This window comes from Lepidochelys kempii, chromosome 17 (genome assembly GCF_965140265.1).
Source record: "Lepidochelys kempii isolate rLepKem1 chromosome 17, rLepKem1.hap2, whole genome shotgun sequence".
Lineage (NCBI taxonomy): Eukaryota > Metazoa > Chordata > Testudines > Cheloniidae > Lepidochelys > Lepidochelys kempii.
In genome coordinates, this window is record NC_133272.1 from 730,313 (window position 1) to 745,772 (window position 15,460).

The window sequence follows — 15,460 nt, forward strand, 5'->3', positions numbered from 1 at the left end:
GGATAGATATGGAACATGAGTTATCCCTAGTAGGCTAACGATTTAGAGAACAGGAATTTTCCTGAGGTTTCAGTAGTCAGTGCATCCTTGCTCAACCAGTTGGTTACATGCTAGAAAATGAGCTGTTTCCTTAGCACTGTTGTCCGGCTCCAAACATCAGCTACAGGCCAGACATGTGTCACTGCAGCTGGAGTATTGTTAGGAAATGAAAAACAGGCTTTGCTTGTCCAAGATAATTTTATTTCCCTCTTTTCATTAACTTCAGTGTTTGTTTCTTCTCACATATCCACTCTGACAGGGAATTAATGTGTGCTGTTTGTGTTACATCTAGACATCATCTCTGGCCAATAACACTGCCATCTCCACCATATACCAGCCTGAACCAGACCAGAACTCACGACCCCCTTCCCCGGCACTCCATCTTCAGGGTTACTGCCAGTGGGTCAGGACAGAGGTTCGATGGGCAGGCAGACCTGCTCTTTCTACCCCTCCCTTCCACGGCTCCCTTTGTATGGCTGCCTTATACATTTTTTTTCTATCATGGATGAAAGTCCTGGGCACTCTGTTCCTTACAGGTGCTTATCAGATTCCCAGTTAATTGTTTGCAGCCCCTTTCTGAGTCTCCCATGATATCTGTTCCTTTTTAAGGAGCACTTGAGTGAAAACCTTAGGCCAGCTATAAAGGTCCTCACATGGCTAACACTGTTGGGAACTGCTTCTCACTCATGCTAGAAACATCTGCTCTGGCCTCATGGTGCTTTCTAGGAGACAGAGCTCTATAGCTGAGTGTGTTTGGTCTGAATGTTTCTAATTAATCCCTTTCTTCCTGGCATGTGACAGGTTAGAAATTAGGTCATAAGAGTGAGTTTTGGCTCTTCAGATATGGACTTTGTTACATTGCATACAAAAAATCCCCCCAAATCTAGTGCTCTAAATTGCTAAGAACATTGGTCCACTGCGGTTCCCCCGACACACGCTGAGCCTGATGGATGGCTGCCCTGCATCTGTAGGCGCTGCTGCCAGTTGTTTTCTAGAGAAAATCCTATGTTGTTCTTCTGCTATAAATGCAACAATACAATCCTTAAATCTGAAGATATAGTTTCCATATAGTTTATAAACATAAGACATACATATGGATAATTGAGGGGAAGGGAACCTGTGCATTTGTTTATTTTATATGTGAACACAGTTACAAAAAACACACCTTCTGCAGGAATCTCATTTCGTTTAAGTTTTAATATCCACCTCTAATAAGTCTTTCCTTTGGTAGTTGGCTACTCCTAGCCTAGCAGGCAAGCCCTGTTCTGCTATGTGCCTGAGATATACAGGGTTTTGAGATTGTCTTCCAAGAGAATTCTGGCCAGCTTTGGCCTGTGGGTTTGGAGCCAAAAGGGCTAAAATGTGGGAGAACCAATGTCCTTATTATACATTTTATAAGTGTCTTTGCACACCGTTTCAGATAAATGGTGTAGGCTTGATTGGTGATCATTTTTACAGCAATTATGTTCCCTTCAGTAATCACAGGGTCTTTCAGAGCTCTCTCAAATTAACAGGATTTCACATAGAGCACAGCTACTGTCCGTGTTTGTCCAGTTGTTATTAATGAAGGCTTAGCTCCTTTTTTGTTATGTTGGCTTTTCTGTAGGTGCTCATTTGGGGCTGTTTGTGACAAGCATGTGATAATGCCTTTAATCCACTCCTGCTGTGCGCATTCTGTACAGTTCATGTTTATAATCCACTCATCCATGTATGGAGACCATTGAAAGCCTAAACAACATTCTTTCCTTCACAAGGCAAATCCTCCGTGTACGAAAAAAGAAGAAAAGAAACTCTGGTCCTTTGTAGATTGGTGGCAGTGCGGACACTATCAGTCACAGCCAGCTCAGCGTATTATGACCACTAACACCATTATAAAAACTAGACGAGAGGCCCTGATCACCGAGCTCCCAGCTGCCTGCTGTACTCCACTGGGGGGTCTGATGGGTGTCCGCCGGGTGCACTTACCCTTCCGCTTGGGTGGTGCTGTAGGCATCATGCCAAAGCTGAATTTGTGCTGGTAGTCAGGCACATAGTCCTGAGCTTCATGAATGCTTTTCCGTGGCCCCAGAGACACTGGCTTAGAGGTTCGGTTGCGGCTTTTGTGGCTGGTGCAGTTCTTGCTCGGCTTTCTGTAACCTGGATGTGAACCGGGAGGTGCTGCTGGTTGACTGCTGTGTAAACTGTGCTCAACCCCTCTCTCTTTATCCTTCTCCTTGGAGGAGTGGTGTGAGTGGTGGTCTTTGGAGGCTCCTCTGTCTGCTGTGGAGAAAGTGTGTGTTTTGATCTGATGGAGGGACTCAGACCCAGAACAGTTCCTGTAGTCCTCTGCTTTTAGCACCTTTAAGTCCTTGCCATGCATCTGCTCAGGAGACTCACAGATCACGCTGGAACTTGAACCTCTGAATCTGCGCAACCAATCCCAGAGTGACCTGGATTTGCAGTCACAGCTCCAAGGGTTGCCATTCAGCCTGAGAAACTCCAGGGCTCCCAGGTGGGCGAGGCATTCACCCTGGAGCTCAGAGAGGCTGTTATTGAACAGGAAAAGCGTGGTCAATCTTCGGAGATCATGAAAAGCACGTCTGTGGACCCACTGGAGTTGATTTTGGTGGATGAGTAACCTATCCAAGTTTATTAGTCCCCTAAATGTGTTCTGATGAAGGCTCCACAGCTTGTTTCCATGAAGAAAAAGATGGCTGAGGTTGACCAGGTCAACAAAAATATCATCCTGAAGGAACTCGATGTGGTTATCTTGTAGATAAAGATATTGTAGATTGTGGAGGCCACCAAATATCCCACTGGGTAAAGAGCTCAACCCACATTTGTACAGGTACAAGGCATGGAGCTTCACCAGCCCTTGGAAGGTCTCAGCTGCTAAAGCCCTTAAATAGCGATTATCCCCCAAATCCAGCTCTTCTAGATTAACAAACCCATCAAAGGTGTCTGGGTCTATGAAGGTGATGTTATTGGAATAGATCCACAAGGTGACCATGGATGGGCTAAAGTGACCTCGCAGAAGCAATGTGATCTGGTTGTTCTGGAGGAAAATCCTCTCGCTGTTTTCTGGTATCCCTTCTGGAATTGATACAAAGTTGTGGGCTTGGCAGCTGACAGTCATAGGTGATGGGTAACATACACAGTCAATGGGGCAGCATGCAGTGAAGTGAATCTCAAGCCCCAACAGCATCAGGAGCAGCTCCACATAACCCCCTGTTCAAAAAAGCAAGAGAACAAGGTCAGTTGAATTATGATGTCTCGTAAATCATTCAAAACCACCTGCCTAGTAATTATAGCTGTGAGGATTATTCCTAGTGAAAAACGTATCCAATTAACTCAACCACTTTTTCTGTCCATAAATTATCCACAAACAGATTGTGATGAGTAGGTTAGTTACTTGTAGTTGTCCAAACTTATTTCAGCCTATGGGGAGTTTGCCAACTGTTTGCTTTGATTATTCCCTAGTGGTTGTTTGTGGTGTGAGACTGGCCACCTTTATTACGTGGTGGTGTGGCTGCCCTCTGATTGGTCAACTAAAACTGTATAAATAGGGTAAACACTTGCAGTGCAAAGAGCGAGTTCCTTGCTTTGTGTCAAAACGCAGTATTCACCTGAAGCGCAATCATTCAAAATGTTCATTTGCTTAAAGCCCTCTTGTGTGGCAAAGCAAACAGAAAGGGTAGCAAGTGTGACAAAAGTGCTCACGAATAACTCTTCGCACTGTTCATCCAGCTCTTCTAGTCCTAATGAGAGACAGTGTCCGAGCTCCCTTCAGTTATACCAAAAGGAATGAGGGATTTCCCCAACTCAGGCTGCTTTGTACACACGAGGCATCTGATTTACAGAAGCACTGAGTGTTTGTATTCCCACTGATTCAGCTGGAATTTGGGTGCTCAGCACCTTTAGAAACCAGGCCTTAAATCTCTTGAAAGGAAAGGACACTCTAATTAGAATAGTCCTTTTTTTACTGAGTTGTAACATTCGAGGTCTTTTAAACAGCAACATACATATTTAAAGAACAAGAGACTCTCAGGAAATATGATTTTATCAGCAGTCAGTGGAGAAGGTGCTGAGTTGAAAACTAAATTTGGAAGTGGGTGCTCAAACATATTTAAATAGATCTCCTGTGGTGTAACATATTACAGCTTCTGATACCACACAAAGTACTTCTGATCAGGGCTTTATTACAGCAGAGAATAAAGGTGGGTTTTTTTGTTGGTTTTTTTTGTCTTTTTTTTTTTTTTTTTTTAAAGAGCAGTAACTATCATTCCCTGTGGTCAGCCTTTGTATTGCTAGCCTCACCATCTTGTGCATTTCCTTCTCACACTCCTATCTTCCTGCTTTCTTTCAGGTCATCCCCTCTCAAACTCACTGCACCAGGCTCTCATTTCTCATTCAGATTCCACTTCTTCTGTTGCATCCACACTCACCCATGTCTAATACATTCTGCGTTGGACGTAGCAGGAAACGGGCGTCAGATCAGAGTAGCATACAGCTGCACGTGCCACCTGTCAATTAAACCCTAGCATGCCAAATGGATTATAATATTCCTAAACAGCCTGGAAAGAGAAGTTCACCAGTGTCTGTGCCAGGCTACCACAAGACATCCTGTGTCATTCTGGGCCATCTGGGCTTTTATGAGCCCCTTTTCCAGCACTCAGAAATGAATCTAGGGTTCAGTATTTAGACCACATGTTGGGAAGAAAGTAGAAACTTCCCTGTTTTTGATTCTGTTCCTTTAAAAGTGTAATTCTTCAGTTGGCTTCTCGTGTAGTGTGAGATATCACTACGTAGCTAATTGTGAGTGACCTGTCCATCTGGTTCCATTCTTTGAATGCAAAGTTATATTTTTAGAATGATTGCACCACAAAGACTGTCAATAAATCACCAGCAAAGGACACGTATATTTGAAAGCGCTGTTAATAAAAATTACTATGCCTTAAAGTAGTTTGGCCACACAGTCAGATTCCTGTATAATGAGGGTAGCAGAACTTCTGTTGAGTCATGCCCTTCAAAAGTTTCAGGTTTGCATTTGCAGATGTGGGTGGTTTCCCATTTTTGCACCACTGCCAGAGAAGGGCCTTGTGTCAGGAATACCTAATACATAAAAAATGTATGATTATTGATGTTTGTTATTAGAAGCATTTTTGAAGTCACTAACATGACATCTGGCTTTGCTGTTGTGTGTTTGATTTCAAGAGGGAGAGGATTCTGGCCCCTTTAGACCTACTCATTGTAAGTCTCCTCACACTGACTTTGACCTCTTAGTGGTCCTTGCCCATCAAGGAACCATCTCCACAATCAGCAGTGGCAGCTGTGGTCTCAAAAACGCTGATACCCAAAAGTGCCAGTCACTAAGTCCTTCCCATTCCCAACTGTGAACATGTAAGAAAAACAACACTTTGCACGTGGTTATAAAAATAGGGTTGAGCACTTTTCATCCATGGATCAAAAAGCACTTTACATGGGTGTATCAGTATCATTAATCCCATTTTACAGATAGGGAAGCTAAAGTACAGAGATTGATACTTGTTAGCAAAATCTCCCCAGGCACAGATCACTGGGATGTTGTCTCTTTACATGAAGCCAGTTATCACAAATGTCTAAACAGAAGGGCCTGAATCAATAAACCATCTCCCACGTCTGAGCAACATAGAGGAAGTGTGCGCAGTGCCCACAACCAACAGTTCAACATACTGTTCCATGACCCCTTCGTCACCATGATAACAGGATAGCTGATGAGAATGTGTAGGCTGGTAGAGGTCTTATGATTTGGGTGATTTACATGTACATGGTGATAATGACACAGGCGACGGTTATCAACACACAGTGACGATTGACACGTTGGGTCTGCTTCTTCCCTGCTCTGCACAGAGTGGGTGTGAAACCCCACTAATGCCGAATGGCAGTGTTTCACACTCACTCTGCACAGGGTGAATGACTGCACAAACTGCAGGGCATGGGAGAATCAGGCTCCTGCTTGTAATTAACAAATGTGTGAGTTAATGTTGTCTGACATTACTATCTGAAGGTGAAATTTGTGTCTCAGGCTAAAATGGAAGGTGGTTATGCTATGGATTCCCAGGAGTACAATGGTGAAATTGCCACAGCGAGGAGTTTCTGTCTTTGTTCTGATATCCAGGCATGAAGGGAATTGTGTGGGGTTGGCAATGGACACAGTATAAATACCAACCTAAATGGATATTTTGGGTGAGGGGATTGGTAAAGCAGAAGAAAGAAGGCAACTCTCTAGTGACACCACACAATACTCTAGCCAAGGATGTGAGTAACTTCCGCCCATAAAATTTGCTGATTATCTACCTCTTTGAGGTGTTATGTTGAGGGATCGTCTCAGGTTTGGTCAGTGTGCGGGTTCTCTCTCATATAGGATGGCCCAATACCACTGGAGCTGAAATTTAGAACAAAAGCCCCGGTTCGCCCCGTAGTCTTCTCAATGCTGCCAGACTGGGGTGACGGGCAGTATGACTCTATTTGTATCATGTAGTCCTGAGCGTTTTAGTCCTCCTTGAGTTGGAAGGGGCATAGCTCAGCAAAACTGAGCCCCCCAGCCTTCCAAGAGCTTCTGTTTGGAAACCAGGGATCCCCACTGGGGAACTGTGGGCCCAGCCTGCTGTCCTCATTAGAGAGGCAGAAATTGATGAATGTGCTGAAAAATCTTCTATTATCTCCAGCACAAAGCTTTCAGTTTCATCCAGCCAAGGCTGGAGGCAGATGGAGTGTCATTGGTACATGCGTCAGAACTGACCAGGGAGGGAGAGTTTCAAAAGCTGAACAGAAAAATGCTGGTGAGAGCCTTTTAATTAATTGCGTTAAGAAGATACAGCACTGTTGACATTGGTAAAGATGCCAAGGATCCTGTTAGCACTTCACACTCCTGTTATTACACATGGGTAAGGCATTGTTTCCTTCCCACTCTCCCTTCATGGGGTCATTCTGCATTCATTTGGTTTTCACTGTGTTCTTACTGAGTGGAGTGAATTCACTGGGCTGTCCGAATTATTTCCCATGTAGCATCTTTCTAATGGGGCATTAATTAGGCATTAGTTAATGCCTGCTTGAAATTCTTTATCTTTGGACGTGTCCAGCTTGCAGTGTTACTTAGATCAGCCTTATACTCATTATTAGACTAACATCATTATAAATGTTCTTCGTTACCTGCTAGTTTCCAACATATCAGCCGTGTTATTGGCAGTGAAAATCACTCCTCCTGAATGCACTATTAACGAATGCGGAAGGTCTTTACGCAGCACTGGATTACTGTTATACACTCTTACAGTGTTAGGGTTAAGCCTGAACTAGTGCTGGAGCTGAAGTGCTCAGAGGGATTTGGGTCCCAGGGGACAGAGTCTGTGCACTTATCCAGACAAAATGGATGTTTTTCTTCCTGCCCATTTTAGAACAGATTATCCCTGTGGTGGCACCAGCACAGGGATAGAGGGGAGGCTGCACAGGGAAAAGGGAAAATCCCCCACCTTGACCCTCCCCCCAAGGCCACCCCCATCTTTGCTATAGGTTCTCATCTGGGCTGAACATCCAGAATCTGGATTTGGGACTGGTGAATCTAGGTGTACATCTTTCGGCGGCAGCAGGGCAAATGCTTAGGGCTCAAATGGGCAGAAGAATGCTAATATGGATCAACAGCCATCAAGTGCCTGGCAGAGGACCCTTCTTGGACAACAGCAGGAGCCACATTGCCAAGTTAGCAGGTGCTGCAGGGCAGCTGCAGCACCCTTCAACCATTGAGCCTCGGCTCTCCATTGGGTAAAGACTGCGGCATCCTAGAGCATGCATCCTTCTACTACACACCGCAGGTTACACGTCAAACTATTCTGCATGGACAATCTAGGGCTGCAGGGGTCAGTGTGTCCCCCTGCGTTAGGGGGCTTTGTAGGGATCAGGTCCGCCTGCAGCATGCCCTGGATGCCCTTCGTGCTTGGGGTTACTGTAGAAGGTAGGGGAAGAGCAGGGGGAGCCAGTGCTGCACCAGGGCTGTGGGGGCTCCTGTGCCAGGATTTCCTTGCACATAAAGTAGGATATTTTAACTCTATTTCAGGAGATGGGCAGCAATATGTTGATTTGGGAATGTGAATTACTATTGTTAGTTATATTCATGAGACAGGCCAAGTCCTGAAATTGAGTTTAGGGAAAAAGTTGTTTATGCAAGAAGAAAGATCTCAGTTGATCTGCAGTGTAGTTGTAGCTGTGTCGGTCCCAGGCTATCCAAGGGACAAGGTGAGGTAATATCTTCTGTTAGCCCAGCTTCTGCTGGTGAGAGACCAGCTTTCGAGCCCCACAGAGCTCTTCTTCAGCTCTGTGCAAACACAAAAGCTGGTCTCTCGCCAATAGAAGTTGGTCCACTAGAAGATAGCTCCAACTGAGAGAGGCTGTTCTGCTTGACTCCCATGTTGATCTGTACTGCTGTAAAACCCCCTGTATGGCTACCACATAATATAAATAATATTTAATCAGAGCAGGATACAACTGGGGCCAAAGCCCCTGGCCCCTGTTTGCCATCAGCATTATCAAGCAGGTAGAAGCTTGGTCATCACTCACTCCTGAGGCCAAATTCACACCTGGTGCAACTCCGCAGACTGACTGTAATGGAGCTGCCCCAATAACACCCTGTTTCTATCAACCTAAGCTTCCTGCATCAAGCCCATGTGAGACAGAGGCACAAAGACGAGGCTAAAAACCCAGAGGGCATTTACTTTGAACCTTGGAAACTAACTCAGAATGTCACATTTGCACACTGGTAGATGGAAGTGTTTTTTCCTGCTAAAAAGCAAATCTGTTACAGAACGTTACAATTCCACGTGCTCTGCGAGAGGCCGCAAAGGGCAGACTGAGCAGCGGTGGCACCTTGGCCTGGGAAACAAGGAGTTACATTTCAGATCAGAGGTAGGATGTTTCAGCAAGTCAGTATCTCAGGTCACTAACCCCAGTCTATCTATGCTGTGTAGAGGAGAAAGCAAACAAACCTCTGCTAGATCAGCACACAGACTACATTTCCCAGCAACCACGGCTTTGTGTTTGGTCTCCACAGAGCAGCAACAGATGCCTCTTTGGGATGAGGGCAAAGGAACAGCCTTGCACCACACAACCCCCATTTCTCAAGGGGTGCGAGGCCTGCAGCTGCTGCTGGAAGGCCAGCAGCCTCCGCTCATTCACTCCCTGCAGCCATCTGTTTTCAGTGCCTGGATGCCAGCGCCAATTCTGGGAACGTGTGCTCTCTGTGTGGTGAGCCTGCTGCCGCTGCGATTCAGCCAGGGAGTGCCAGCCACCCATCCACCTTCATCATTTCCTGCAAACTGTGTCATAAATAACTGACAGATCCCAGCTGTTTAGAATTATGGTTTCTGATAGAGTGACAGCTGCTTCCAATCCCCTAGTAATCACTCCAGCAGTTCTGGAACATTTCAGGAACATAAAAATCATTGGAGATAATTTTGTTTTTGCCTAATTTGGTGAGGCAAGCTGTGATTTAATAGCTATTATGACCTCGAAGGCAGATGATGACCTGGAAGGCCACTGTCTCCACACAGCTTTGGGGGTAGGGTGCTAAGGGGGACCGTCAAAGTTATTCTGGGGGAAGGAGGGACAATAGGAAACCCCTTTTACCAACTGCTCAAAACTGTGCATTTTAGCACTGTTCTAACTTAGGTCCTTGTCCATTTACAAGTGAGAATTCTCTTCCCAGAGGCAGTAGCCCACAAGGGGATGCCGAAGGAACGTTGCTGTGGAAAACATTGGGAAGAAATGGTATAAAACAATGCATGTGGTGGAAATACCTTCTACAGAAGTCAGGAGAAGAACTGGGGTCATGACAACAGTTGTAGCCTAGTAACCTCCAGGATCCCTCAGCAACACCCCTATTCCATTCTGGTAACACCTGTGAGTCTCCCTTCAGTGAGCTCTGATGCTGCTTCAGTAACACAATTAAATATATGTGAATACAAAATAAACCTCCCCAGATGTAACAAGCACAAGAGTGAATTGGTGCATGGGATCATTATCGCCTCTCTGCACACATACATGCTTCCTCCTTCTTTAGTGTTGTTGGCTTGTGCCCTCCCATCACACTGAGTTCCCCTGGCTCTAAAGTGAAATGCCTCCCATCCTGTGTTCCTGCAGCAGTCTCCTGTGCACCCAGAGTTCCTGAGTCTGTTTATTTGCTTGCTTGCTTGCACCAGTGCCATGAATGCTTTTCCCTGCTGTAAGTGACAACAGCTAAGCCTTCTGGGGTGCATTACTGTTAGTCCAGTAAATGAAAAAGAAGCAGATTCAAGAGCTCTGAGGACATTAGTGGTGGTTCTGGCAGGAGGCACCAACAGGAAAGAAATTCTATTGAACAGCAGGAGAGAGACTGACTTTGCTTGTGGGTATGGGGTAGCTCAAGCTGCATTGGGCACATACCCCCACCGCCTGTGCGTTACCTTTGGGAATAGCCTGCTTGGAGTTTGCCTGAAGGTAAAACCATTTCCTCTGCAAATCTTAATGTGGACAGACTCCTGTGGTCAACAGTATGCCTGGGACATGTAATCTAGGCACAAGTTCCAGGGTCCCCCTGCAGATGGGGTGGAGGAGGCATTTACCCTCCTCTCCCCTTCTCAGGGTCAAACCCAAGGTCTTTGGGAAGTTTTTGGAACTTGCACATTTCCTCTTATTGCCATTTTAAACTAGAGGCCTATAAATTTCTTAGTGTAATAATGCAAAAATCAATAGCTCTCTTTGGAACAATAGTTTTATCTTTCATTTCAGCAGGGCCCAATGCCTCCCCACAGACTCCATCCCTCTGAATCAGACACATTACTAACATGGGAGAGTGTGTGGGCTGCTGCCCCTCACCACATATGGGGGCTTCTCAGTGATGTGGGACTTATTTATTTATTCCCAGTGCTGTAAAATTCTAGGACAATATAGGACAGGTTCTTCTGAAGGGAGCGGTCTTATGCTCAGTCTCTTCTCTGACATTCAGCCCAAACATGAATGCTTCAGGCTTTCTGTGCCAGCCCAGGGGCTCCTAATAGCTCAGGGATCCCAGAGTCTCCACTCTGAACTCCCTGCCTTTGAAAAAAGCACAGGTTGCATGTTACCGTGCCCCTCCAAGTGGCTTAGAGAAGTCAAGGAGAGGCGAGGCTGCCCATCTCATGTCCATGAAAATGCCTTTTTGCTCTCCCGGTTCAAACACCCTGACCAGCAGTCTAACCATGAAACAGAAGTTATATATTTGTACTGCAGGAACAGCTAGAGACCAGAGCTCCACTGTGCAGGATGCAATACAAACAAATAACAAGGAGGTGGTCCCTGCCCCAATATTGCTTACAGTCTCAGTTTAAGATTAGAGACAGCAGCTGGATATGACAAACAGTGGCACAAGTTATCAGTGAGGCAATTTCAGTCAATGTGATAAGCAGCAGGCACAGCACAAGTGTAGCTGAAGCTTTTTCCTGCAAGATTTCAGTGCCACTGTACTCTGAATCCAGCTGAAATAAAATACAGCACCCTCAGCATACATTGCTAACACACTTTGAGCACAGAAATGCTAGTGGGAGAGAGCTCGTACGCTTGAGCCCTTCTGGGCACAACAAGGCCACTGCTGGGAGAAGGCTCACAGCTGTAATTCTCCTGGACATTGTCAAGGTGCTAACATAAAGAGCCTGCTGCCTCTAGACACATAGACAAAAAGAACAAAACATGCATTTCTGGAGGTGGGTGGCATAAATGTATCTGGTATATAAATGGAAGTCCAGTGTGCCTGGCACTGATTTTTTACATCTGGCATACTGGACAGGAACGTCTGGTCTCACTCACTTGTTTATTTTCCACTGTTTGCCATCACACTGGCTTGAAATATGCATTGAAAGGCAGGATTGTCTTTCACATATTCCTGGATGTGTGATCCTCAGAAACAAATTAGCACCGATTCACTTCTATATAGAGTGCAGCCATCAGGGAATCACTCCCAAATTCACAGTGAAAGAAAGCCATAATGCTTCCAGCACACTAATCCACTTGAAGAGCAGCTCCTGACCCCTCGCCTCATGCTGGGGGCTCCATTAGGAATGACAAACTGCATTGAAAAATAATAAATAACTACAGAAATTGACAAGGTGGCTGGAGGTCCAAAGGATTTGTACCCACATGTGGAACTCCCTGTTTAACTAGCACTCCTCTCTGTCCATGTGGCTCTGGCTCTCTCTCTCTCACTCTCTGTTCAAGCTAAAGTAAATAGAAAAAATAAACCCAGTGGCAGCAGTGGCTGTGGGATTGGAAACTCAGATACGGAAACTTGTTTAATTTAAATACGTGTATCAGTACTAATGTAAGCAGAGAATGGAGGGAATGCAAACGGTTTTTTCTTCATCTAGTCTGCTCTCTTCATTTAACCCCATTTTGGAATACACCTTCTGCTACAAGGGTGCACTTGTGAGAACAGAGAGACGACTTCAGTCAATGCAGCGTACAGATAGTGCTTACTCCGCCCCTGGCTTCAACAGCAGCCCTGACGGCCTTACAGGCTAAAGGTTGGTGCTGAGCAATCAGACTCCATCCGTATGAGAAGCTGGCCAGCTGGTTGGGGGCAGAATGGGACTGGGAGGCACATCTCCACCTGTGCTCACTCCAGTGAACGCCTTCCCCTGGAAAAGCTGCAGTGGAGCCCACTGCAGCTCTCAGACTCATCCCGTCATGAGTGTAGGCAGTTGAAAACCCAATGCTGTTTGGACTGTCTTGGAACAAAAGCACAGTGGAGGGATATGCAGGGTGTTTGAGGTTAGGGACAGGCAGATCATTCCATCCTGCCCTGACTGCGGTCCTGTGTGCTTAGGAGGACAAAGCTGCTTCCCCATCACTTGCCCCACTGTCTCTGGTGAGGATGGCATTGCCAAGAGAATGCCCTGGGTCCTTCCCGCACTCTGCCCTTGCCTCTGTCTCCCTTTCCTGCAGGGTTAGGATTCCACATGAGAGCCGAGAGGTAGTTAGAAGGCAGGCGGTGAGCAGTGCAGGGATCTGTGAGACTCAGAATGGGCTTGGTGACACTAGTGTGAATTGCAACCTGCTTTCAACCAGTTAAAGTAAAGCTCTTGATTCTTAGTGACTGGAGAGTCAAAGCAGAAGCCAATCCACAGCTGGGACAGCATCCAACTAGCAGATTGAACCGTAATTCAAATATGCTTCTCAACCTCCTAAATTAAGAAGCTTTGTAAAGTGCAGAGAGCAGCTAAGAAGGTTTTCCTTAATGACATGAGGAAGGGACACATCCAGAGATATGGTCAACAGGAGACAATCCCAGCTCCAGGGGAAAACAAACATTCTATATTAAGGTTTCAGAGTAGCAGCTGTGTTAGTCTGTATCCGCAAAAAGAAAAGGAGTACTAGTAAGATACTTCTGGGCTTTTGGCAGGTCTGAGTTAGTCTTTACCTGAGCACAACTCTGTAAGAAGACTTGACAACAAACATATTGTCTTTCTCCAGGTAGCACCTGCTGTGCAGAGCTGCCAAAATGCTGTGCAGACTCTAATGACACTTCACACACACAAACCCCCCCGGGAGAGGGCAATTATAATCATCCCCATTTTACAGATGGAAGAAAGTGAGGCACAGCAGACATATGACTCACCTAAAGTCAAACAGTGAGTCTGTGGCAAAACCAGAAATAGAACCCAGGAGTCCAGATGCCCGGTGTACAGCTCTAAGCATGTGCATACAAACCAGTGTTTCAGACGGTGACCTCCAAGCAGCTGGTGTTTGGGAGTCCTGGGCCATCAGTGCTGGGAGGGCTGAGGTGGCCCAGTGTGTTCTGCCATAAAAGGAGGGAAAGTCCCGGTGTTTAGCAGCCCAACTCGCCAACTGAGGCCAGAACAGATGGGGCCCAGGAGGCCCCGTTTACAGCCCTCAGCAGAAGAAAGTTCATTGCAGTGCTAGGTTGAGAATGAAGTAAAGGGAAATGGCTGAGGATGGGGAGATCCTCAGGTCCTCAAGGGGAGGCTAGAAATTATGATCCCCCTGCATGGGAGAGAAATATAGTAAGAAGACAAGTGTAATTGATCATCTGGATCATCTGTCTGCCTCTTATGGTGAAATCATTAGATACTTTGATTCTCTTTTGTCCTGAGGTGACAAGTTCTTCCTGAGGTTTCAGAGTAACAGCCGTGTTAGTCTGTATCCGCAAAAAGAAAAGGAGTACTTGTGGCACCTTAGAGACTAACCAATTTATTTGTATGCATCCGATGAAGTGAGCTGTAGCTCACGAAGGCTCATGCTCAAATAAATGTGTTAGTCTCTAAGGTGCCACAAGTCCTCCTTTTCTTTTTGCAAGTTCTTCCTCGCTATTCACAGAAATGCAAAGAAGTTCGTTCATAATGGCAATAATGATTTTTTTCTTTATAAAACAACCATCCACCAAAGTCTCCAGGCACTTTGCAGTAAACAATCACATATGAAATGGCAAAAATCATCCAAGATTCGCACAAGTCCAATCAGTGTCAGGCACTGAATAAGCTAAGATGTGAAGAAAGCAGAGATTCACCATCTCATTTCTTGGACCAGACACTAGCTGGGGACTCCCAAATTTCTTCAGTTTGGTTAGAAACATTTTCAGAGTGGAGGAAAGCACAAAGTCTGAGAGCAAAGCTCCAGCCTCCTGTGTGCAAGAGTTGCATACACCGCTGTGCTCCTTGCACTATGAGCATAGGTCTTGCCATTGTAGCTCAGCCCAGCGGACCACTGATTCTGTTATTCCATCTCAAACTGGCAAATGCTTCAGAAAACTGAACGAGTGTGGAATAACCTACCGCCAAGTGAAGATTTTCCTAGTCCCATCTGTTAGTGAGTGACTTGTGCTCTGAAGCAGGAGTGTTTTAGTCCTTATACAAGGGTTTTTAGCCTATCTAATGTAATTAATAATGAGATCATTATCTCAATAAATGTCTGATCCTGCAAAGGTCCTGACCTCAACAGTGTATTATGTCAGGGAGTTCCACAGGCTAATTATATGCTGCATAAATATGTATTTGTTTTTTCTGCCTTTCAATTTTATTAAATATCCTTGTGTTAGTATGATGAGAAGGCAAATAGGACTGTACAGTCTACCTTCTCCACCATTCAGCAGTGTCCAGCTCTGTCTACAATGGGGGTGAAGGAGAGTGGTGTGCTGGGCATCAAAGCATCAATCTTGGTTACATCTTCCTTCCTCAGAAAGAGCTTGTGTCATTTAGAGAGAATCTGTCAAGCTGGTAGCTCAGTCTGGAATTCCAAGTCTCTTTCTCATCCAGGCCCTGAATGGATGGCACATTCTTTCCCCCACTCCTTTGGTCCACTTTGAATGCTAGTGTATGATGCCATAACAGAGTGTGAAACATGAGTCCATCTGGTCAATGAGAAGGGGCCAGCCCAGCACTGTACGACA

The 15,460-nt window shown here is 45.6% G+C and overlaps 1 protein-coding gene across 3 annotated transcripts in view; it reads right to left on the minus strand.

Annotated features, from left to right (window-relative positions):
- Positions 1-218: 218 nt before the first annotated feature.
- RTN4RL1 (reticulon 4 receptor like 1) overlaps positions 219-15,460 on the minus strand; it is a 67,238-nt gene continuing 51,996 nt past the window's right edge. For all 3 annotated transcript variants that reach the window (XM_073316115.1, XM_073316114.1, XM_073316116.1), the window contains one exon: positions 219-3,246. In XM_073316115.1, coding sequence (XP_073172216.1) covers positions 1,883-3,246 — 1,364 coding nt within the window. In that variant the 3' untranslated portion in view covers positions 219-1,882. The remainder of the gene's footprint in view (positions 3,247-15,460) is intronic.